At 38.2% G+C, this 25677-nt stretch overlaps 2 protein-coding genes across 6 annotated transcripts in view; one reads left to right on the top strand and one right to left on the bottom strand.

Moving 5' to 3' along the window:
• Nucleotides 1–6461, bottom strand: part of LOC126236581 (40-kDa huntingtin-associated protein) — a 113547-nt gene extending 107086 nt beyond the window's left edge. Inside the window, exons 1-2 of the mRNA XM_049945996.1 lie at nucleotides 6298–6461; nucleotides 6168–6214 (exon numbers count right to left, since the gene is read on the bottom strand). Coding sequence (XP_049801953.1) covers nucleotides 6168–6214; nucleotides 6298–6368 — 118 coding nt within the window. The 5' untranslated portion in view covers nucleotides 6369–6461. The remainder of the gene's footprint in view (nucleotides 1–6167; nucleotides 6215–6297) is intronic.
• Nucleotides 6462–6535: 74 nt separating this feature from the next.
• LOC126236582 (DNA repair protein RAD51 homolog 3-like) overlaps nucleotides 6536–25677 on the top strand; it is a 45251-nt gene continuing 26109 nt past the window's right edge. The window contains exons 1-3 of one of the 5 annotated variants that reach the window (XM_049946000.1): nucleotides 6536–6965; nucleotides 8590–8674; nucleotides 17395–17504. In XM_049946000.1, coding sequence (XP_049801957.1) covers nucleotides 17463–17504 — 42 coding nt within the window. In that variant the 5' untranslated portion in view covers nucleotides 6536–6965; nucleotides 8590–8674; nucleotides 17395–17462. The remainder of the gene's footprint in view (nucleotides 6966–8589; nucleotides 8675–17394; nucleotides 17505–25677) is intronic. The other 4 variants (XM_049945998.1, XM_049945999.1, XM_049945997.1 and 1 more) reach the window with 4 other exon arrangements.

Here is a 25677-nt window from a genome sequence, read left to right on the forward strand (position 1 = left end):
TTGTTTAGGCTCACCACTGTTGATACCAGTCACATGGAATCTGCTCATTTATACCAAACAGAACATTATGTTGTGGGGACAGTGTATGGCATCTGCCTCTTATAAGTCAGTGGTTCATTCCACTGCATTTTTGGTCATTGCTGATGCCAGTGTTGAGAACTTGTTCAAAGTGGAAACACTTTGCAAGGTGTTTTCAGAAAGTATAGCATCTGCTGCAACTTTTTCTGCTCAAATTTCTTTAAAATCCACAGCTCAGCCTTTCTTTGTCATGCATGTCCTATTATTATTGCCCTGAAAGATCATTAAAAGCAGGATTGCACAGACTTTAATCTCTAGGGGTGGCGCAACCTGTTATGGCTAGTAAACGGACGTTTACGCCGTAGGGGAAACTTCACCTCTGTGGCAACTTCAGCACTACTAGCAATGCACAGTTAATCATGGATATGTATCCTCTCCCACACCAGGAGGAACTGTTGGCGAAAATATCAGATGGCCAGTACTTGCCTAAAATTGATTTGCCTGAAGCGTATCTGCAGGTTCCTGTGGACAAAAAGCCTCAGCGAGTTCTGGTTTTGGATACTCCTTTTGGTCTCTATCAATATTTGTACCTTTCTTTTGGTGTGGCTGGCACCTCTGCTACTTTTAAATTATTTTTAGAGCAACTGACTATGCCTGTACGAGGTTGCATTAATAATCTGGATGATATTGTTGCCAAGGGCTCCACCGTGGCCGATCACTTGAAAAATTTGGCACTTGGTTTTCTGCCTTACAGTCTGCAGGTTTACAGTGTAACATTGCAAAGTCTATTTTTTTTTACCCCTCTGTTATTTATTTCGTCCTCCCAGGGGATGCCACCTTGTCAGAGGCACTTTCAGTGGGGACGGGAAGGCTTGCTTGCTCTGACAAAGTCAAGAGCTATTCCAGTGGTAGCGTAGCTACTGGCAGGGTCACACACACTGAACTGAAGTGCTCTTGACAAAGGAGTCAGACAAAATGTGTCCCACAACATAGGTCAGGGAGTGCTCTAGAGGTGTGATGAAGCCAGTCTCCCTGAGTGAGCAAACTCTACACAAACCCTGGTCCACCAGGTAGGAAAAAACATATTGTTACGAAATTCAAAGGCAGGAACAGCAGGACTGATGATAGCAATTAATGTCCCATGCAAGGAAAAGTACACGGTAATTGGAAAAATGATTTATACTTTATTACTTCAAATGTAAGAACTTTGAATGAACCAGGGGCTCTATGTAGAATCAAACAAGAGATGGAGAAATACCACATAGGTGTAGAAGCAATCCAAGAGTTCAGATGGAAAGGAAATGGTATCACATGGAGTGGTAATTATACAATTCTGTATAGTGGAGGGAACAGTAGTACGCAGTTTCTTGAATACAATAAGTATAAAGAAGCAGTCATAAATTTTAACCCTGGAAATGAAAGGATGTGCACTTGGAGAATGAAGGCCCATTTCTTCAACATCATTCTAGTACGTGTGCATGCACCTACAGCAGATGATGATGAAAAAGTGCAAGATTAGTTTTATGGTCAACTGGAATAGGAATTAGAAGATTACCAAGGCAAGATATGAAGACACTGATATGCAACTTTAATCCAAAAGTGGGAAAAGAAGCACCTTTTAGAGAAACAGTAGGAAACTAAAGCCTACATGAGATGTCAAATAAACAGTAATATGAGAAGGAGAGTTCCTACTCACCATATATATATATATATATATATATATATATATATATATATATATATATATATATTTCAAGCTTTCACAACCCACAGTTGCTTCATCAGGAAAAAGGGAAGGAGCGGGAAAGACGAAAGGATGTGGGTTTTACGGGAGAGGGTAAGGAGTCATTCCAAACCTGGGAGCGGAAAGACTTACCTTAGGGACAGGTATACACTCGCACAAACACACATATCCATCTGCACACATACAGACACAAGAAGACATATGTAAAGGCAAAGAGTATCCAAAAAATGTGTAACAGAACTGCAGAAAAAGTTTGACCATAAACAAAGCTGGGTTGTGGAATGCAGCGAAGGGACATGGAGTATGACGAAAGATGCTTTACAAGAAACTGTAGACGTAATTTTAGATAGCCTACAGAAGAAAGGGTGGAAAGGGCAGGATGGTTTGATAAAGATTGTAATGAGGCGGTGGCTGAGAGAAATGAGGCAAGAAAGAAAATAATAAGCAGGGCAACAATAGCTAATACAGAAGAATTCGTAAAGAAAGGGAAAGAGGCAGATAGAAATGGATTATTGAGCTACAAGAAAACTATAATGACCAAGAAGTATGGGAAATTCTACAACAGAGATCAGGGATTGATAAAGGATTTCAAACACATACTGTATTCTGTAGAGATAAAGAAGGATATTTTATAGGAAGCGATGAATAGGTTTTAGACTGGTGGGGTGAATACTTCAGTGAGCTGCTGGACAACACTACAGAGAGAAAAGTACTGGAAGAAAATGAACAGAGCGACCAATCATAGCAAAATGTTACTCAGGATGAAATACCTGTATCTCCCCCACAGCAGAGGAAATTAGACAGCCAATAAAAAACCTAAAGAATAATAAGACTCTAGGTAATGATAACATTTCAGCAGAGATGATCAAGGGTGGAGCTGAACTCTTACGTGGAGTCAAGCCATATTAAAGGATACATTGTGTTCCGGAGATGTAATAGGATGGATGGGACTGGAGGATAGATGTGTGAAGGAAGGTAAGTCACTGGATTGTGCCCATGCATTTCCCTCCTTCATAGGTGTGTGAAATGAAGAGTGAGTAGGCAACTCCACATTCTCTCTACTGCATTACATCATAAAAAGGAATTATAAGGTATTTTACAAAGTTCTACTGAACCTCCAATAGCTCATCTTATTAGTCACTGGTGACACAGTGTGCGGACACTCCTGGGGAGGGATGGGGGAAGGTAGGGTTTATTTTTCACAAAAAATGTATTAACACTAGATTGAACACAGATATGCACTGTTAATAATACAAATGCAAGAAAAGCATATGGACAGATTTTACATAAATCTCTGCAAACTGTTCTACAGAGCTAGAGCTCCTAAGGCAAGATCAAAATACAGGGTGGTCAGAAAATGTGTGAAATGCTTGTAGGGATGTTACAGGGCAGGTTGTACTGAGACATAAATGTTAAGAAAGAAATTCGATACGTTGCTCCGTTTCCGAGTTATTTAGCATAGAATTTAGCCCATCGGGGCATCGCGCGCTCGCATTCAAGCGGCCTGCCAGGGGACGTGTTGCCCAATGAGTGCTTCATCTCGTTAACTGAAACTTGAATTTACACGCGCGACGATCTTATTGGCTAACTTCAATGCTAAATAACTCGGAAACGGCGCAACGTATCAAATTTCTTTCTTAACAAAGATGATGTGACTTACCAAATGAAAGTGCTGGCAGGTCGACAGACACACAAACAAACACAAACATACACAAACATACACACAAAATTCAAGCTTTCGCAACAAACTGTTGCCTCATCAGGAAAGAGGGAAGGAGAGGGAAAGACAAAAGGATGTGGGTTTTAAGGGAGAGGGTAAGGAGTCATTCCAATCCCGGGAGCGGAAAGACTTACCTTAGGGGGAAAAAAGGACGGGTTACACTCGCACACACACACATATCCATCCACACACACACACACACACACACACATATATATATATATATATATATATATATATATATATATATATATATATATATATATATATATATGTGTGTGTGTGTGTGTGTGTGTGTGTTTTAGCGCATGCGCTCTTGTGCAAATGACATCCCACAATCTGCAGAGATTTACTGAATAAAAAAATTGAATTCTTTCTTAGGCACCTGTGTGGCAGTTGTAGCCTTCTTCTGAGAAAGGTGACTTCCTCCAACATAAGTGCTGCTTGTTTTTCATTTACAGACAGTCTATCATACCTCCCCAGTGTTTCCTTTCCAGTTCTCTTACATGGGCAAGCAAAATAACTTCACTGAGTTTGTGTTTATGTAGTTGAGTAATTGGGTAATTATTCACAGTTGGTGTCTTGGTTAATCAATATCTTGACCTTTCTGTATTGTTCATATTCTTAGCTTTGTGATGATTAATTTAATGTCCATGGTTGTAGGTGTCAGTTCACATTAAAGGCATCCAATTCACTAGGTTTATAGCACAACATGAAACGTGACAAGACAACTAATCGAAATAAATGATAGCTTTTCAACAGTAATCCTTGGCATGTTTGTGCATTACCAAACAACATTCAGTCACTGCCAGTGGGAGTTTTCACAATAAAAATGTATGAGTCTTATACTCAGTGCACAACTTTTTTTCCTTCTGGGGAAAGAACCACTGGCTATCTGAACTGAAACTCAGTAACAAAATACGTGCAGAAACTGATACGGTTTCTAAAACACTATAATAGAAATCATTTTATTTATTTATGACTGCCTCTGGTTTCAATGTAATTCTAATGCAATCCTGACTACTAGATGTTAGGCTACTGCTTGGTAATAAAGTAACATAAATTGACTTCTCCAGATCAGTCAACCAACTCAGAGTAGGAAGGTTGCATTCAGTGATGATTGCATTTTTGGTAGAGGATTGCAGTAAATTAAGAGAATATTGTGGAATTTCACAGAGTCTATTTTCACATAAAGTACTGATCTTTATGTGTTGGCTACAGGATTGTTCTGGTTTAAGATCCCACAAGGTCCAAGAAAGATTTCTATAGTTCAGGGCAGGTATAACCACCACTTTTTAATTCAAAGATAAGGATGGTTGTAACTTTTTTGTTTAAAATAAATTACAGTATTCACTTACTGATTACTGACAAAAACATACTCAGTCTGCTGAAATTCCCAATATACAGGATGAACTCAGATTAAACTGACAAAATTCTGGAGTTTTTCATAGACTTTTCCAAGTATTTTGACATACGGGACATGCACTCTGCAGTGGCTCATTACCAATAATATCACAACAGTGATAAAGCTAGTAATATGCAATTGGAAATGCTCACCGACAAATAATAATTTATCAAATTGTCGCTTATTGTAGGCAGTAGCAAACAGTACCTGAATATTTGTATATGTACATTGGATATTTTCAGCGATTTACAAATATTTAAAATGCATATTCTCCGTACTTTTTCAGTTTATTTGATATATTCCTATACTGCGCCAACAGGTCGCTCGTCCCGCTGCCACTATCAACCATAATACCATAAAAATATGCAGAAGAACTGTGACATAGTTGTCCAGCACAGTGTCACTGTGCCATCCTTTTCTTGCAATCAGTTAACCCACATACAAGGGACATACCAGTCAACACTTCGTCAACAAGCCTATCCATACAGTTGTGTGTCACTATTAATGTAAAACTAATACTGACAGAAAAACAACCTGACTCATGACCGAGCAGTAACAAACATAGATTGAAGATGAAGAATAAAGAAGGTATTACTACTGTCAACAACAACAAACACCTTGAGAGGATGGAACACGAGTATTTACAAACATGACACACACTGCAAACTATCGACAAACAAAACCGACTCGCACACCCCGCGCCGTAATGATGACACACGCCACAACACACTTGCGTCAAGGGTCAAAGGAAACGGGTGGAATCGGAACCTTCCATTGACCAAGGTGCCACTCATACGAAAATAGTTTTAAAAAAATTAACGTTTACCCTGAACTAAATGCACAGCGTGGAGGAGGAAACGAAAATAAGTATGCAAAACATGAATGCATCGGCCAGTTTTAAACCAACGGCAGAACCTAACCATTAACAATTCAGTTGCATTTTAAATATTTGTAAATCGCTGAAAATATCCAATGTACATATACAAATATTCAGGTACTGATTGCTACTGCCTACAATAAGCGACAATTTGATAAATTATTATTTGTCGGTGAGCACACATCATTAATACACGTTTTTCCTTTCTGTCGTTTCGCTATGAATACAAATAATCAGACATATGTCTACAGCATTTTTTGATATGCTGTATAAAAAGAACTGACTTTTTAATAGAGTACAACGGTCAGAACACATACCTCCACCGTAGTCCCTTTCAAAAGTAAACAATATGTCTCTTTACTCTCTGCAGAGTTTAACTATACTGCTTACAAATAGAGCTTACCAAACTGTTCACTAGCTTCTGTTACATTTGGCTTTCGCAGAAATCTCCTGCAATGGAAGAAAATGCAACAAATTGTATATCTGTAAGATTAGTTCCGTGAGGCAATGCACAAGACGCATATTCTCCGTACTTTTTCAGTTTATTTGATATATTCCTATACTGCGCCAACAGGTCGCTCGTCCCACTGCCACTATCAACCATAATACCAGTGCGGGGGAAAAAATAAATAAACCTTTCAATCTACCATTCCTGCACACTCAACTACAACCACTTGCTCAAGTGTCAAACGCTACACTGGTGTCCTTACTTATCTTTGGTTTGAGTTCACTGAACATCGGTAACATCAAAGATAACTGTCGTCAGAGTAGACTGCTTGTCTACTGTCAAGTCAAGAGAGGGAAAATAAAGTTTGTTTATAAATTGTTAGTGCGATACGTAACGTAAGAATCATTGATGACTGGGTTGAGTATCAGCTGTCAGGAGGGGATTTAAGTGTGTTTACATTTCATAAGTCGAAGATATTACCGAATTTACGCCAAAAACTGTTGAATGGGGCGTAAATATTGAGATATATCGGTTACACGTGAGAACTATGCAGACTAAATACAGTGGACTATTACGATGACAACACCAAGTTTAATACCGCTAGTAGCACTACCAATACCGGGAGACATTCTCTCATGTCTCCAATCTGCCGGTTACCTTTATTACGAAGACATCGAACAAGAAGGTTACTGTCAACTTATGCGATATTGATACGACTGACATGATGTGTTTCAATCCCATGCAGCAGGTGATGTAAGTTTGAAGTGAACTATCACTTTTGCTCTGATTCACTGGGAATACACGTAGGCGGAGTAGTGCGGAGACGGTGGACACTTACACGTGAGAGCAACCACTAACACACTCTGCCAGATCTACTACTGGCTATTGCAACATCAGTTTTACTATACTAGAACAGGAATATAAGGATGTAACTACCGGACGTAGAGTAATTGTTAAGACACTGGCCTGGAGGCGTATGCTCTGCCCAGCCATCCTGATTTTAGATTTTCTGTGGTTTTCCAAAATCACTTAAGACAAACATTGGGGTGCTTCCTTCTGAAACGCTATGGCAGAGCAATTATACGCTCATTTATGCATATGACTGTGGATATGATTTATGTTTTCCCTTTTATTAAGCTGACACGTCTTTATCAATGTAAAATAACTATGGCCAAATAAATTGTAATAATCCTAATTATATTTAAATTTAATAACAATTCAGGAATGAATCTCTGTTAATAACTTCAGCACCAGAAATCAGTAGCATCTTTATTAATGATCTTCTTAGATGTATAAGTTATGCAGCTTTTGCGTTGCTTGTATTATCAGATTTTGGGTAGATAGAAGCGGCCAGGTCGTCTTTTCCAAAATATTTGAATATCAAAGTACCATTGCGGTAGAGCTCGATCCTATTGAAAGTGAAACCTTGTGAATCTTTGGTAAGACAAGGAAACAGCCTATGTTCCGATGTGTCGAGGTGTGTTATTGTACCAACAGTTCCCTCTGCAAAAAGGAATGGTTCATTAACTTTGTTTTGCAATAAGGTACAAAACACATTTAGCTTCACTGAGTTTCTCTTATGTTTCACAAAGTTTTGCAGATCCCATATGTGAACATTGAGTCCAGTCATCTTTCCATAGAGATGAAATGTTACATTGCTCTTAAAAATTAAATGTGGAGAAATGATCCATCATCCACTTTATACAGTGTTGTCACAAAATTCAGTATTCTTTTCTTTGCCATTTTCAAAAATAGCCTACATGAGTTGTAAGCAGTTGGACTTGTACAGCAAATGGTATCTCAAAATTCAGAGTATAGAGAAATGTTCGATGTGAGTCATTCCTTTTAAAAGCGACAGAGGAAATATGCCACAAACAATGTCACTGGTCAAAGCTGATGAGTCAAATAATGAACATATCTCTTGACTTAAAATGTGGCCTACATTTGGTTGAGCTATTCATAGTTCTGTACTGCCCCTATTGGTCAACTTGTAGTACATAAAAAACGTTCTCTAATGTGTCTAATAACTGGCACATATTGTTGGCCTGTGCTTCTTCATTTGCAGAGGCATCCAATTTGTCAAATATGCTTCAACCACTATCTTATTCTTTTCTTTGTTTATGGTTCAGTCATGAGTTGGAGACAAACTGCCCTCTGCACAGAAATTGCCTATTAACTTCTTTCAACCTAAAGAACATACAAATCTTTATTGTTCTTGGTGACCATCTTACAACTGATGCAACTGGCTGTTGGCCTGAGCACTCTAGCAGTCATTTACACAGCTATCCACTATTTAGATTACATTTATAGTTGTGCCATGTGGATGGCTGTGACGAGTATTTGTGTAGTGCAGTATGGTGTTATGTTTGTTTTGCAGTGAATAGTAGTGGAAATGAATACAGAAATGGAAAGGAAATGGCAGACAACTTGGAGCCTAGCTACTTAAAACGCCCCTTAGAGAGGTGGGTTATAGCTGATAGTATCACATGGTGTTACCTGCTGAGACACTTTGGTTTGTGAATGTACCTAAATACAATTGTTACACTTTCAGAAAATTGCAAACTGTGCACAATCGTCTTCCCTTTCCTTGCCTTCACATGTTGCTAAAATTTCACACTTGAATAAGCATTTCAACAGTCATCTGTTAGTTTAGTGCCTTTGCACTGATGCATATTAGTGACTTCAACCTTTTAGTTGATTTAGTACACAATTTACTGAAAATGGCAATCTACCATAGTAGAATAACAATACTTAACTGTAGACAGAATAAATGTTTTGAAGCGACTGATGAATTCATTTGCAGCAGTAACCATCCAATCTGATGAAAGATTCACATCATAATTAATGGCGGAAATACGGAAGCGTCCAATCCCGCCCGTCTGCTTTGACCCATGATGTCACAAATATGGCGGAAACAAAGACAAACACACACACTTTCCACAAGAAGCCTAATGACACTAACGGGACAAGCGAGGGAAATGGGGTGTTCTGGGTGGGGGGCAAACTAAATATAAACAAATTTAGACGCCTTGCGTAGCTACAACATGTAAGTGAAGACAGCCATGCATGAATACCCACCCACCTCCCCAGGGATCGTAACCCCTGCAACCCATAGAAGATAAAGATGCTTCAGTAGCTGATTAGTGTTTTTTGTCTTTTTTAAAAAAAAATCTCATGTGATAGAACGAACAGATCAGAAAGATAAATATAATAAACTAAAACAGAAATTGGAGGAAACAAATAATTAAAATAAGTAATAAGTGTTTTTGAATTTAAAAAAAAATCTCACGAGATAGAACGAACAGATCAGAAAAGTAAATAAAATAAGATAAAACAGAACTGGAGACAGTCACACTCAAACCAAACTCCGCGCCGTCATGACATCACACACGACACCCTTACGTCACGGGTCAAAGCCGACGCGTTGGATTGGACGCTTCTGTCGACCCTTAATGGCTTTATTAATAAAGTTATTAGTGATTTTATCTGCTACAGTTACCAAATGCAAATATGGTTTTAATGCAGTATGTGACAGAAATAAATTCCACATGTGGAAGATTCGAGATGATAAAGAGTTAAGACAAGAAGAGAATAGAAGCTTTTGAAATGTGGTGCTACAGAAGAGTGCTGAAAATTTGATGTGTAGATCTTAGTGTTACACAGAAGAATGTGTAATCAGATGTATGACGAACACGAACTTCACTTAACAAAGGTTTATTCAGCATTTGCACATACAAGAGCATGGAGCGAACTCCCTCCAGCCAGAACACATAGGCCCTGCAGTATATATATGGTTACAGAACATTCCAATACAATAGTTCTTGATATTTGTGGATACTTATAGAATGTCCTCGAACAAAATATAGAAATTAAAATTTTACAGTTCAGGTGAGTTGAACTCACAACCCTCCATGCAACAGTATCATAACCACTACACCACAGTGACTGCTACTCAGCTTCTTCTGTGACATTGCTCCCTCCTTAAGAGAACAGCATCTCGGTGTTACGTCCTCCTAGTCCGGGAATGAGGCTTCGGTCCTGCATACTGTAGAATTCAGTGGTTATTAGGTTATGAAGAGGCTTGCATAGGATATAGTAGTATGCAGAGCTACATTAAACTAATCTTCAGACTGAAGACCACATCAACAACAATGCGGAAGATTCACTGCTTGTGTCAGGCAGTTTTTCAGAGGTATCCTTTTGGTTTCCTCAGTATTGCCATTTGCTGTTAACACTATTTTGTTATGTCAACATTGTGGTAAACCATTCTTAAAGTGTTTATCATGAACATCGAAACTGCTTAATAGGTGTAAAACAAAGCACAGGACTAGGGAGAGAGAGAGAGAGAGAGAGAGAGAGAGAGAGAGAGAGAGAGAGAGAGAGAGATATGCGGAATGAACCAAGTTTGTCTGTCAAGAGAGGAATGCGTGAAGCCTTCAGTGACTACCATAGCAGAATATTGTCAACTGATCTTTCACAAAAACCAAAGAAATTCTGGGCATATGTAAAGGGTGTTATTGGCACCAAAGTTAGTGTCCAGTCATTCACAAATGAGACAGGAACTGAAACTGATGGCAGTAAAGCTGAAATGTTTAACACCATTTTCAAATGTTACTCTTTGAAAGAAAACTCAGAATAATTATCTAAATATAATCCTTGTACACTGAAAAAATGAGTGAAATAAGTGTTAGTGTCAGTGGTGTTGAGAAACAGCTGGAATCGTTAAAATTAACCAAAGCTTCAGGCCCCAATGGACTCCCTAAAAAAAACTCTTAAACTCCATCCGAACAAGCCTCGGAAGGCCCAACAGTACCAACAAACCAGTGTGTCATCCTCAGTCGATAGGTGTCACGGAATGCAGATATGGAAGGGCACACAGCCAACATGCCACTCTCCTTCCTGTTGTCAGTTTTCATGACAAAAACTGCTGCTTCCCAATCAGGTAGCCCCTCAGTTGGTCTCACAAGGGCTGAGTCCAATCCACTTGCCAACAGTGCTCGGCAGACATGGAAGGTCACCTATCCAGGTGCTAGCCGAGCCTGCAACACTTAACTTTGGTGATCTGACAGGAAACCAGTGTTACCATTGGGGCAAGGCCATTGGCCTAATGGAATCTGTCAGGTTCTATACTGAATTTTCGGCTGAAAGAAAGCATAGGTACACCCATTTACAAGAAGGGATGTAAAAGTGATCAACAAAACTACCACCCAATATCCTTGACGTTAATCTGTTGTAGAATCTTTGAACATATTCTGAGCTCAAACATATTGAGTTCTGATCATGTGAAATCCAACTCTCACATTTCTCACCTGTCATAATGAAAGCTTTGGATCAAGGCAGTCAGATACATGCAATGGTTCTTGATTTCTGAAAATCTGCAACTATTGTCAAGAGTATGATGATATGGTGCATGAAGCGAAATATGTGAGGATATTGAATGTGTACAGAGAAGGGCAACATAAATGGTCTCAGGTTTGTTTTACCCATGGGAGGTTGCCACAAAGATGCTGAAGAAACTGAATTGACAAATAGACATAAAACATCCCAGGAAAGCCTGCTCACAAAGTTTCAAGAACCAGCTTTAATTGGTGATTCTATGGCTATACTATAAACATGTATGTATTTTTCACACAGGAATTAGGAAGACAAAATTAGATTAATTACAGCACTTGCGGAGGCATTTAAACAATAATTCTTCCCGCATCCACACATTAATGAAAAAGGAAGAAACCCTAATAACTGGTACAGTGTGATATATGCTCTGCCAAGCACTTCACAGTGGTTTGTAGAGTGGTAGAAACTATGTTTGTGATGCAAAGTGTGTTATTCAAGCACGTTTGGCTTAATTAATGTGTTCAACTTCCCAAGTAACATATTATCCTGCTACGAGTTTCAGAATGAGAATTATAAACTTGAAAATCATCAGATGGGTAGGATTTAAGTTTATTAGTTTCTGGTACCTGCCACTAGACAAAAAAGCAGTACTATCTATGTAATTTTGATCTAAGTGTGAGAAGAGCTGCCTACTCATGACAGTCTGGAAGAGTGACTCGGAGAGTTCCACAGCATTTTTCAGGAAGACAATAGATGTTCCACATCTACATCTACATGATTACTCTTCTATTCACAATAAAGTGCCTGACAGAGGGTTCAATGAACCACCTTCATGTTGTGTCTCTACAGTTCCACTCTCGAACAGCACGCAGGAAAAATGAGCACTTAAATTTTTCTGTGCGAGCCCTGGTTTCTCTTATTTTATCATGATGATTATTTCTCCCTATGTAGAACAGAATATTTTTGCAATCGGAGGAGAAAACTGGTGATAGAAATTTCATGAGGAGATCCCGTCGCAACGAAAAACTCCTTTGTTTTCATGATTGCCACTCCAATTTACATATCATGTCTGTGACACTATCTCCCCTATTTCACGATAATACAAAACGAGCTGCCCTTCTTTGTACTTTTTTGATGTCATCCTTCAGTCCCACCTGATGCGGATCCCACACCGCATAGCAATACTCCAGAATAGGGCGGACAAGCGTAGTGTAAGCAGTCTCTTTGGTATACCTGTTGCACCTTCTAAGTGTTCTGCCAATGAATCGCAGTCTTTGGTTTGCTCTACCCACAATATTACTGTTTGATTTCAGCTCTATTATCCATTGTTCATTTCTGACGAGTACCACACTGATTTTGTTGCTTTATCAAAATATGTGACACTTCTGGTCATTTCTGCAAGTAGACAAGTATCAGGCTCTGTAGAACCAAATTGTAGAATGACATCATTCATTCATTTACATATTGTGGTCCATAAATCTCTCAGTGAAGAAGTGCTATCAGAAATGTGAAACAAGCTACACATTATCAACCCAATAACCACTGCAGACAACTTCTGTGAAGTATACTATCTTAATAAACTGAATTGTGATGCCTGTGAGATCATGTACACCAGTCTTCCCTACTTGTGTTAGCTGTCAATAACCCAGCCAGCAGATAGATACGTCAAAATTTTGTGAACTTTTAGTATGTTGTATGTAGATGCTCTGTACTGTAGAATCCAAGTTTTTTACTCTGAAAAGCCTGATTCTGAAGGAGCCAAAAAAAATTACAAAAATGTGCCAATCCCCCCCCTTTCCTGACCCTCCCCCACCCACACCCCAATCTTTTCTTTATAATTTTTTTTCTCTTGCATCCTACAGCAAAAATGCTTAGATCTTTCTTGTAGGGCATCAAATTTCCTACCATTTTCAAAGCTTAAACATGTTTCTTACACCTCAGTTACCAAGATGTGGAGGTTGAAAAGAATGGAAAAATTCTCAAATTATCAAAAAAAACTGCAGGACAGGTTTGAGTATTACAATTTTAATTGAATAAATTTTTTTAAACGATAATATCACCTATGTCAAGGAACTACCATTCCCTGATCCACCACCCACCCACCCACCCACCGCCTCCTCCCTACACTCAATAGAGCACTCATTTCTCCTAAGACCACATAAAAATGGCAAAAAATGAATTTCTCATGGTAGCTGTTTCCAATTTTCAATTTTTAACTACCCCAAGAACACCCCCCCCCCCCTCCTGCCCTCAGTTGAATCATCATTGAGTAGAAGCATGTAACAACAGGAAAAAACACAATTTTATACCTATACAATGTATATTTTACACAAAAAAATGCAGTCCATAACATCTTATACTAGGCCTTACCAGCTAAAGGTATACTTAAAAATTGAAAAATACTATTGATGAAAAACGTGTAATGCAGTAAAAAATCACAGAGAAACAAAACATCAGTTAGGGTTTTCCAGTCTTTGTAATCCATGTTACCATCCTCCTTACTGATGTCTGACTTGGACAAATTCTCACACACACAGCTGTGACATTGGTTGTAAATGGCACAGTACCAGAGTGTGGCTTCTTCGCAGCTGCAGATTCCTGTGCTACACCCTTTAGTACATTTGTAAGGCATTATTTTCAAGAAGGAGTTTGTAACTGCCATTTTCATTGTTGTGAGAATCGTCCTGCCTTGTAATAGTGTGCTGCCCCAAACTGATAGCATTTTGTCACTGTTGTAATCATACTCCATACACTTTATGTAGAAGGTATATGCCATCAGTTATTGTATATTTCTACATTCCACAGTTTGTTTCGTCTTGTGTCGTTGTGCATGATGCATACAGCTCTGACTTTGTGCTCTTCCATATACCACTGTCAGTGAAGAGGTGCACTGGGAAGGATGGAGACTGATTGTCTATGCAAACTCATTGGAGGAGAGTAAGAGAATCATCCGTGCCTTTTTTTTTTTTTTTTTTTTTTTTTTTGTCACAATTTTCAGGGCACAACATACTGAGGCTAGAGTAACAGTATTAATCTTTTATTTCAGCTTAGTGTCATCAACATTTTCTTCCATTATTTTCGTTGTGCAGTTGATACTAATTTCTTGAGCTAAATAACAGTTCAGCTCTTTGAGACCAATTGTTACTGTGGTGACACTGTCTCCTTAAGTCTCAAGAAAGGGGTGTGCTTAGAGAACCCTACACTCTGCTTCTCAGTATCAAGATTATCCCTTATTGCATAGGAAGGCATAAGATCTGCATGGTGTTCTGATATTCCTGAATGTTTATAAGTGGACATTTCTATTAGTTCTCAGACTTAGAGGATGCATACCATTTCCAAAGTCTGTTGAGGCAGTACACCATCTGTTATCCTGTGACCAGGAATCAACCCTCCATCTCTCTTCATCACCACTGTTAGGACTTTCTGTGTGGTCATATCTGATCTGACGCCAGACCAGAATATCTCATTGTAACAAACAGTGAATCAGCCTTCAGTCATCACTTAAAGAAATTCCAAAGGATCTGTTTTGTCTTTGATGTTGATGATGTGATGCTAGTACAGAGGTGTGCTTCTAACAAAGTTCAAATGACTTGTTGCATGGAAATTGGGAACATTTTTTGACACTTTTGACATGCAGATTCCAATCCTAATTCATTGAGCTGTAATAAGGTTATTCATTAGGTTACATTGTGGAAGCACTGACTTCATATCACAGCAGTGAGACCACGATAATATGTGAAGATATCCTGCTTTCAGTAACAGTCTATGCAGAGAGAGAGGTTGGAGGCTACCGACGGCTTCAGGTCTCCCAAGGACGCCTGCCCTTTTGGCCAGGCGACTCTCCACGGTGGGCTGAAATAAAAATCCCATTCATAGGCAGAGCCTTCTTGGGATTGATAAATGTTGATCATCAGGGGCATGTACCATTATGCCTTTATTGATATAAAATTAAAGTTATATTGCTAACAACCTGCACTTTTAGATTTCTTCTTATAATTTGAAAAAGTTTGAAATTTGAAAAAGTTAAAGACAAAAGACTGAAAAAGTGCCAGAATTTCACATTTTTCAGTTCCCTCCAAATTAGCACAGGGTCCTCGAGGCTGAAAACTTGTATTCTACACTACAGACAATCTGTGCACAACATACTAAAGGCTAATAAAATTCTGTCCTTTTGTAAGGTTCACTCCCCCCCCCCCCCCCCCTCTCTCTCTCTCGAGTATTTGCCATATGGATTATAACTAGAGAACTAGAGAGTAGTAGTAGTTCAGTTACTTAGTTCAGGAATTAGTTGAGGACTCATTCTATGAGTTTTCACACTTTGAATCTATGTGAGAAATTGAATCAGACTGGAGAATATACAGCATTAATATTATAAAGACAGTAGCACAATATAAAGTAGTAGTGTAACATTTAGATAATATGTTGGAAGTGACATGCTACATGTGGTGTGTCAACATCCTCCCAGAGCCTTGAAAGGTGACAACCGGCTGTGTAACTTAATGTTTAGTTATGAATAAAAATTAACAAGTATGCCTCCAATAGTGGGTTGCAAGTACCATCATGAACATCTACTGCATAGCACTCGTGCAGCCGTTTGATGCGTTACAGCTTAACTTGTGTGCATTTATACTTTTTAATATATAACACTGTACTACCATCTTGGTTCCATACTGATACATGTTATAGAAGTTTCGTCAACATAATTTGAGTGAACTTGGAGAAAATATGATTTTCTCTCTTCAGTCACAATTCTCATTCTTTGTTCTTGATTTTGAGAGAAATTTTCCTGTATCACCTGTATGTGGTGACATCAGGTGGATCACATGCTGACTTCTGTCAACCCTTCATTCTATTTCTCTGCAAATATCTAGAAGCTAGTATCTATGCTTATCCCACAGCATCTGTTGCACAATTGAAACAAACTATAGTTTTTTTTTTCTCCAAAATGATTTCAACCTATTTCTAGGAGGGTTCCATTGCAAAAGACCATGTTCATTTCCTTCTCCATCCTTGTTGAAACTGTTTGTGCTTCATCTGTAATGGTCCTGTTATTGATGGGAGATTAATACCTAATTTTTCCTTTCTTCCATGATGAACTTTAATAAAAAAGGTGGGGATCCTTGGGTTCAGTTCTTGGGGAGAGGAAGAGAAGGGGACGGTGGTGGGAGGGGGGGGGGGGGGCAGGCGAGTCTCAAGTTTTACTCTCCCCTCCCAGATATAAGTTACCATCACACCCACATTTAACATTCTACAGGGACCTATGATTTTAATTATAATAAAATATATAAAAGTTTTAATGTAAGATTTTCGCTAATGAAGGTGTCTTCATGTTCAGGTGTATTTTTGCTTATGATGAAGGTATATTTAGATATACCGAAACCATGGTCAAGGATTTCAATAAATCTTAATCCTGCAACTGTTTGGCTGTTATCATTTACTGTGAAGATTTTTAACAGTTGCTGTTTCAGCCATGTTTAAAATTTTGTAATCATGATGATTTGTTCAGTGTTAAGTACAGTGCTTTTTTTTTCCCTTTGTTGGTCATAACTATCATGATGCCCACCTTCCCCTTCCTCCTTCTCCCAACTCCTTCTAGCCCCCATCCCACCACCACTCCCACCCCTCTTGGACCTGTTCTGTAAAAAGCTTCAACAATATACCAAGCTGAACAATTGTATCCTCAAAAAATTATTGAACATTTGTGAAAGCCATGCTTTTCATTCTGTTCAATTTCTATTGTCATTCAAAATGTGCAATCTGTTTCTTCTGCATCCTATACATACTGATTTTCAGTTAATGCTATTTTTTGCACAACTTATGCATATTGTATATTGTTTTTGTTTTTCAGAGGGCTCTCCAGCTGATAATATAGTTAAAAAATTTGCAAGTAATACAAAACTGTTTTGGAAAGCTGTTATGTCACCACCTGAAGTAAAGACGGCACTTGACATCTGGCAGGTAATAAAAAGCAGATTGCATAAATGACACATGAAAATTTGCAGCTAAAAACAACGAATGGTACTGACAGGTTAGGAAACACGTGACTGGCGGTGGTGTAGGTGGTGGTGGTGGTGGTGGTGGTGGTGGTGGTGGTGGTGGTGGTGGTGGTTGTGGTAGCAGCATCAGCTGCGGTAGTTAGATTTATCCCTGGATCTCTTTAACAAAGGTATTGGATATGTCTTGGTTTTACAATTTAAGAAACAACAAAAATTAATTAGTGTATACAGGCATCTATAGACTTGCAGGTGTAGAGTGACAAGGATAGGACAAAACCTTATCGTTAGTTTTGATCATATATAAACTCCTGAAACTATGGGGAAGATTAGATGAACATAAAAATAAATGTTGAAGTATACCATCGAAGAAATACGGTTTTATAGAAATTCAGGTCAAAAAATAGGTAGAATGTAGTACAAAGGTTTACAATTCATATCATACACAACAAGACATGAGATCCAACTTTTTAAGTGACTGTAGGACATAGAGCAAGAGTTAATCAGATGGCAGTGATCAAGAACAAAAAGATACACAAATTGTATGGAAATAATTTGACAGTCAGTAAAAATGCACAAAATAGAGAATGTACAAGTAGTAGCTGTAAAAGGACTCAGTCAGTGATAGAATTATTGTGTCATTAGCTGCAGGAATTGTAATGCTTTTATACAGTTGACCTGAAGGGCAAGAATTGTAAAGTTTGTGTATCAAAACTATTCCATCAAAAGTAATTGCTTTCAGCCAAGTTTGTTATTTTTTATTAACAGTCTGAAATCATATACACATTTGTGAATTAATATACAGTGTTTGTGATCTTTCAGCGTGCATAAATTATTTGAGTCAGTTATTTTGTTACCTTTCTTTTTTCTTTTCCTGTACATGTGTGTACTACATTACATATATTTTCATTTCTAGGAAATTCGTTAAACACTTTGGATATAGCTTCAGATCTCTGCTCAGTGAAAGTATGAGAGTTGACTGAAAAGTAATGCCTCCACCTTCGTAACTCTTCAACAGTTGGCAGCATTGGTATGCGGCAGGTACTGGCTTGTTCCGTAGCCTATTCTCTACAGCTCCAGTTGCCAGGAAGCCTTAACATTGAACGGTTGTGTTGTTACATTGTAAAGTATGGAACCCTGCACAGAAGGTCGGTCAGTGTGTTTAAGCAATGTGCAGTCATTGAATTCTTAACAGGAGAAGGTGTCACCCCAAAGGAGATTCATCAGAGAATGAAAGCAGTTTAGGGCAATTCTGTCGATGTGAGTACTGCGCATCATCAGGCGCGTAAGTTTAAAGATGTTGAGGTGGGAACATCTGACCTGCATGACAAACAGAGTTGGATGTCCTGTGACTGCAACCACCGAGTTTCACAAGCAAAATGTTGACAGATTGATTTAGGACAATTGTCGTTTCACTCAAGCACAATCGGCATTTCACAAGAACGTGTGGGACACATTATTGCTTTGCTTGACTGTCGGAAAATCTGTGCATGATGGGTACCCCGGATGCTGACTCCTGAAATGAAAGCGCACAGACTTGAAATTTGCCAGGAAATCTTCTCGCATTACGAGAATGAATGAGGATGAGAATGAGAATCTGTTCCTGATAATGAAAGACTATCTGCGGGGACATCTTTAAGCTTCTGATGAAGACATTGAGAGCACTGTGAGACTGTGGTTGCAGAAACAGTGTGTCTACTTCTTCCGTGACAGCTTCAGAAACTTGTTCATGTTCATCGTTGGCAGAAATGTATACAATTGACTAGTGATTATGTGGAAAAGTGAATATTGGTAACTAAAGATCACATTCTAAGGATTATTTCTGCATTTAAAATATTCCCATCCAAACCCAATTAATGAAGGTGGAGGTATTACTTTTCATTCACCCCTCATAATTTCATTTTCAGGATGTTCCTGTGAACATCAAGAGAATTTTTTGAATAAGGTCTATAAGCAGTGTTACTCCTGTCTCATTAGATTTAATCTGTTTCTCTGTCAGATAACTTCACAGTTATAATATGTTCTCCCACTTAAAAAGAAAGAAAATATTGAAGAGGAGTCCATCTTTTAGGAATGATAAAGTTATCTTCAGGAACTGGGTGAAGAAAAGACAAATGATTAACAATTACAGAATAATTTTGGGTCTTATCTATAATGCTAACGTGAGATAAATATTCACTCATGAGCTGTTGAATTAGGAACACCTACCAAATAGCTTATGGTACTTGCTTTTGCCCTGATGACAGTGGCAATATCTCGTGGAATATACTCCATTAGACAGCATGTGTGTTAGGGAACCTTTGAAATCCACGAGACCACTCAACAGCCAACACAGCTTAATGGCTAGAGATGTGTCAAGATGTGCACATGTTTCTCAATACACACAGATGTGCTGAACAGAATTGAGGACATGTGATCTGAGGAGCTACAAAAGCACCATCATATCCATGAAGGGTTCCTCGAATAATTCTGAACTGTCCAGTGGTGTGTTTTCTTGGTCAATGTACCGGCTACCTTTAGAGAGCTATAAGTGAACAAATAGCTGTACATGATCAGGTCATGAGACAATCGATATGAATATCTTCTGACCCTGAAAGTATCCTACAATTTTATGCTTCTACCATTTGCCTGAACAGTGCGCTGTTGACTTAGTTTCTACATATTGATGCCTATCACTAGCATCACATATTTACTTCAACTCGTCAGTCCCGACAATCATATTCAGTTCATGGAGTGCCCAACAGTAATGTTTGTGTGTCAGGGCACACTCTGTGTACTGTGCCATATGATGAACGGTGGTGCATCTGTGGGGTGGTGGCTTCTGCACCTCACAGCGAAGAGATGTTTCTGGAAGGTACAGCCACTCAATTGCTCTTGTTGCCTAGCCCTGAAATGGTGAGCAATTTGCTTCACTGTGGCTTCTTTATATACTGTTGTAATAAACTATTCACTTTATGTCCATGACATGAAAAGTCCAGTGCCAGTATAACCATGGAGGTGGAGTGTCCCATTAGTCAGATACCCATGATCTGGCTGCAGTCAGACATATTAATATCGTGTGTGGTCATTTCATGTTTGACAGACACAACAGCCAGGACAAGTATGTAAATGTCCCAGTCATGTGACACAGTGAACTGTTTCATTTGCAATGCTGAGCTGAGGAACAGCATACAGTTGCAACATGTACAGATACACTGCAGATGTGATGATAGCCTCAGCGAAGAAGAATGGCCCGATAATTCGATCGTGCAATAGCGCGCACCAAACATTCACCTTTGGACTGCCTCTGGTGCACTCCATGACCTCGCCAGAGGGTTGTGAACCCCAAATGTGCACATTATGGTGATTCACTACACCACTGGCAAAAAGGTTGCTTCGTCGGGAAAGTCAATTTGTCTGAGATAACCATCATCGTCCTCAATACATGATATCATTTCGACCGCAAAGTCATATCGACGTGTACTATAATTGGGCAACAAGGCCAGAACGATTTGCACTTTGTATGCACGAAACAATAAACGTTTGTGAAAAATGTCATGGAGAGAGCTTTTTGGCATCTGTAATTCAAGTGAGGCCCTGCGCACCGATTTCTTTGGACTTCGCAGAAAAAACTTCCTTACAGCTTCCACCCTGTCTGCTGAGGTTCTTGGTCGAGCAGACCTCAGAAGGTCAGCAACCGATCCTTTGTTCTTGAACCTCTCATACCAGGCTTTAATGCTCTTGACATCAGGTGGATTCATTCCAAATGTTGTCTGGAAGGGTGTCTGCACTGTGGTTGGTGATCATGTCTCATGGTACCACAGGACACGCTGTGCCTTCTCCTGATTGGTTAACATGGCTTCTTGGGCACTGCACCTCATCCACTACTTATGTACTGCGAACCTAAAACAGAAAAAAAAACTTTGATAGTTGTAAACAATTCAACACAAGTTTCATATTTGTATCTTTCTTGTAGCGTGAGTTATCAATTTATGTAATCAGGGAAAGACTTTTCGGACACCCTGTATTTTGAAGAGTAAGTAATCTCATGCTGTTCATTGAGTTTCCCCAGAAAATTATTCCATATTGAATTATAGTCTCAAAATAGCTGTGGTGTCCATAAGGATGGAACCAGATAAGCCATTCATGGCATAAGCAAGGCTGTTTAGTTTGTTTGCTAAGTAGTCTACATGTGCCTTCTAATTTAAATTTTTGTCAAGATTTAGACCTAGAAATTTTACATAACTTGCTTCAGTCATTTCCTGACCGCCATGCGCTATTTTTATGGGAGATGCTGATGTTGTTTTAGCACTGAACTGCACTAATTGTGTTTTTGTGACATTGAGTTTTAATCCATTATGCTGAAACCATAATTCTAGGTTTCCCATTATATTTTCCACAGTACCATGAATTTGTTCTCAATTGTCATTTTCAGTTAAAACCAAGGTGTACAAATCTTTTTCCTGTCCAAGAATGATTTTTTTTCCATTTGAATTTAGAATAACACTGTTTCCTTTCTGGCAAATAAGATTTGAGCCACTGCAATGACCTGTCCACAATCACATCTCTCGCTAACTTGTGTAGAAATAGTATCTGATTGACCTAGTCAAAACCTTTGGTCAAGTCCCAAAATATACCTGTGACCTTTTACCCTTATGTAAAGCAGAGCTTGTCTTTCCACTGAATTCCCTGATAGCATTTATTGTATTTTTCCCGTTTTGAAATTAAAATTGATTTTTAACTGTTAATATTGTTTTCTATAAGAAAGTTTTCAAGGTGTTTTGCAACAATCCTTTCTATCACCTTAGCAAAAACTGGCAGCAGGGAAATAGGGCGGTAATTTTCCATGTCATCAGTTGAGTCTATCTTGAACAATGGTCTTATTTCAGCATATTTAACACATCCGGGAAATATCCTTCCTCAAATGACTGATTTCTAATTTTAGCCAATGGATGAGAAATGATGTTATAAACAGCCTTGACTACAATGGTTGGAATTTCATCCCACACAGCTTATTTCTTGGTTTTTGAAGACACTATAGCATCCTCTGCATCTTTTGGGGTAATTCTTTTGAATGTTTTAAGGCTTCCATTTTGTTTTATATTTACAAAGTTGATATCTACCTTGTCCTGGTGAGCTGTGATACCTACTTCTGACTGTCACATTTATGAAGAAATCATTGAAACAGTTTGACATTTGAAAAGGATCTATAAATATATCATTTTTAATTTCTATTTGGACAATTTCTTTGCACTTGTTCTTTACTCCCAACTCAGATTTGATGACACCCCAAATTGCCTTTGATTTGTTTTCATGTTTACTAATATACTGCTTGTTAGCTTTTTTTTTTTTTTTTTTTTTTTTTTTTTTTTTTTTTTTTTTTTTTTTTTTTGCTACCTGTACAACTTTTTGAATGTATTATTATATCTCTTTACATACCCCACAAAATCAGTATTTTGTTATGTTTTAACTCATTGTGGAGTTGTCTTTTACTGGCACTAGAAACTTTTATTCCTGGTGTAATCCAATTTATTTTACTGGCCACTCTTTGTCACCAGGCTTGAAGGGGAAACATTTCTTTGAAAACATCTAGGAAACAGTTTAGGAATGTTCTGAAATTTTTTTCACTTGACACACTATTATATAGAGGCCAGTTTGTAGCTCTTAGTTTGTTAGAAAATATATTTACATTCTCTTTGCTAAAGTTTGTTTTAAAACATTTTTTCACATATATTTGTTTCCCTGTTTTTGGAAGCTCTATGAGCAGTGCTGAATGATCTGATATGCCTAAATCTAAACACGATTTACTTCCATCTTCAAACTGATAATTTGTCAGAATATTGTCAATACTTGTTTCAGAGTGGTTTTTTTTTCCCCTAGTACATTCAGTGAAATTTAAATTAAAAGCATATTTCTGAATTAAGTCACAAAAATGTACAGTGTCATTATTATTATTTAATACATTTATATTAAAGTGTGTTGCACTTACAGTTTTTTTTTTCTTTCTGTCTTTCTGGAGTCTTTGTAATTAACATTAAAATTTGGATAAAAAGAATTTTGTTACTGCATGTCCAGGGATTCTGTACAAAGATACAGCTACAGTATTTAAATCAATTAGCTCCACAGCACAACTTTCAAAATTACCATCCTCATTCAAAGTACTGAACTCAGTTCTCTCTTTAAAATTTTTTGAGTCATTTAGAAGGCTGCAGCAGCCCCCTCGAGATTTCTACAAAAACTACTGGCAACTATAAAATGTTCAATTTTGTTTAGAATCCCTATATTTGCTTTTATCAGCCAATGTTCATTTAAACATACAATTTTTGAAATTTGAACATTCTGAAAGTAAAACTTGAAGTTCATCAATTTTAGAGTAACTTGGGTTACAAAAATCTGAATCTATACAATTTATATTCCAATGCATTAGAAAATGTTTATCGCTGTTTTCAATGCTTTTAAGTAAATCATTTGTTGGGATACATTTGTATTTTTTGTTTTCAGTTGATTCTTTTGTTTTAACATCCCTTCCACACTTTGTCAGTTTCCCCGATTATTGATAATTTTGCAAACGTCCAAAAATATTTTACTCAGAGTCACATAGCCTAGCCTATTAAGATGTACACCATCTATACGCAGACATTTGTTACTTATAAATTTGTTTGGGTTTATAAATACCACGTCAAGCTTATCACATTAGTCCTTAATTCCATTGTTTATCTTGTCTATGTAAGGCTCACTCATCAATCTCCTGTGGAAAATACCACTTATTACTAGTTTTGAGTTAATATACAAAGATTTGGCAGCACGAATCAAGTTTAGAGATCCACTAATGATTTCATCCTCACTGCTGTGTCTACAGAGTTTGTCCCAACATGCATGAATACATCAGTGAAATATGGTTTCACTTTGACACCATTTTGGTTAGCAGCAAAGTTTTTTAAATGGTTGTTTAGTTGATCCAGCCTAATGCTTGGACGCGCATCAACTTTTGAATTTGGTACAATGATATTTTTAAGTAAAGAGTCTCCTATGAAGAGAAATTCTTTTTTCCCCATTTACAGAAACATTACTCTGAGGCTTAATTTTCTTTTTCTTGTAAGTAACACTGCACCACTGTTATTTATTTTCTGAGTTTGTGCTGTTTAACTGCAGGCCTATGTCTTTAAATATGTCTGCTTGTGTCTGTATATGTGTGGATGGATGTGTGTGTGTGTGTGCGCGAGTGTATACCCGTCCTTTTTTCCCCCTAAGGTAAGTCTTTCCGCTCCCGGGATTGAAGGAAATAGTGCGCATATAGTATTAGGAACGGAAAGTTGGTTAAAACCGGAAGTGAACAGTAACGAAATCCTAGACACAGAATGGAATATATACCGCAAGGATAGGATAAACGCCAATGGTGGAGGAGTATTTATAGCAGTAAAGAATTCAATAATATCCAGTGAAGTTATTAGCGAATGCGAATGTGAAATAATCTGGGTTAAGTTAAGTATCAAAGGTGGGTCAGATATGATAGTCGGATGCTTCTATAGACCACCTGCATCAGCAACCGTAGTAGTTGAGCGCCTCTGAGAGAACCTGCAGAACGTCGTGAAGAAGTTTCGTGATCATACTATTGTAATAGGGGGAGACTTCAATCTACCAGGTATAGAATGGGATAGTCACACAATCAGAACTGGAGCCAGGGACAGAGACTCTTGTGACATTATCCTGACTGCCTTGTCCGAGAATTACTTCGAGCAGATAGTTAGAGAACCAACTCGTGAAGCTAACGTTTTAGACCTCATAGCAACAAATAGACCGGAACTTTTCGACTCCGTGGATGTAGAAGAGGGTATCAGTGATCATAAGTCAGTGGTTGCATCAATGACTACAAGTGTAATAAGAAATGCCAAGAAAGGAAGGAAAATATATTTGCTTAACAAGAGTGATAGGGCACAAATCGCAGAATATCTGAGTGACCACCATCAAACGTTCATTTCTGAGGAAGAGGATGTGGAACAAAAATGGAAAAAATTCAGAAACATCGTCCAGTACGCCTTAGATAAGTTCGTACCGACTAAGGTCCAAAGCGAGGGGAAAGATCCACCGTGGTATAACAATCATGTACGAAAGGTACTACGGAAACAAAGAAAGCTTCATCATAGGTTTAAGAGTAGTCG

The sequence above is a fragment of the Schistocerca nitens genome, chromosome 2 (genome assembly GCF_023898315.1).
Source record: "Schistocerca nitens isolate TAMUIC-IGC-003100 chromosome 2, iqSchNite1.1, whole genome shotgun sequence".
NCBI lineage: Eukaryota > Metazoa > Arthropoda > Insecta > Orthoptera > Acrididae > Schistocerca > Schistocerca nitens.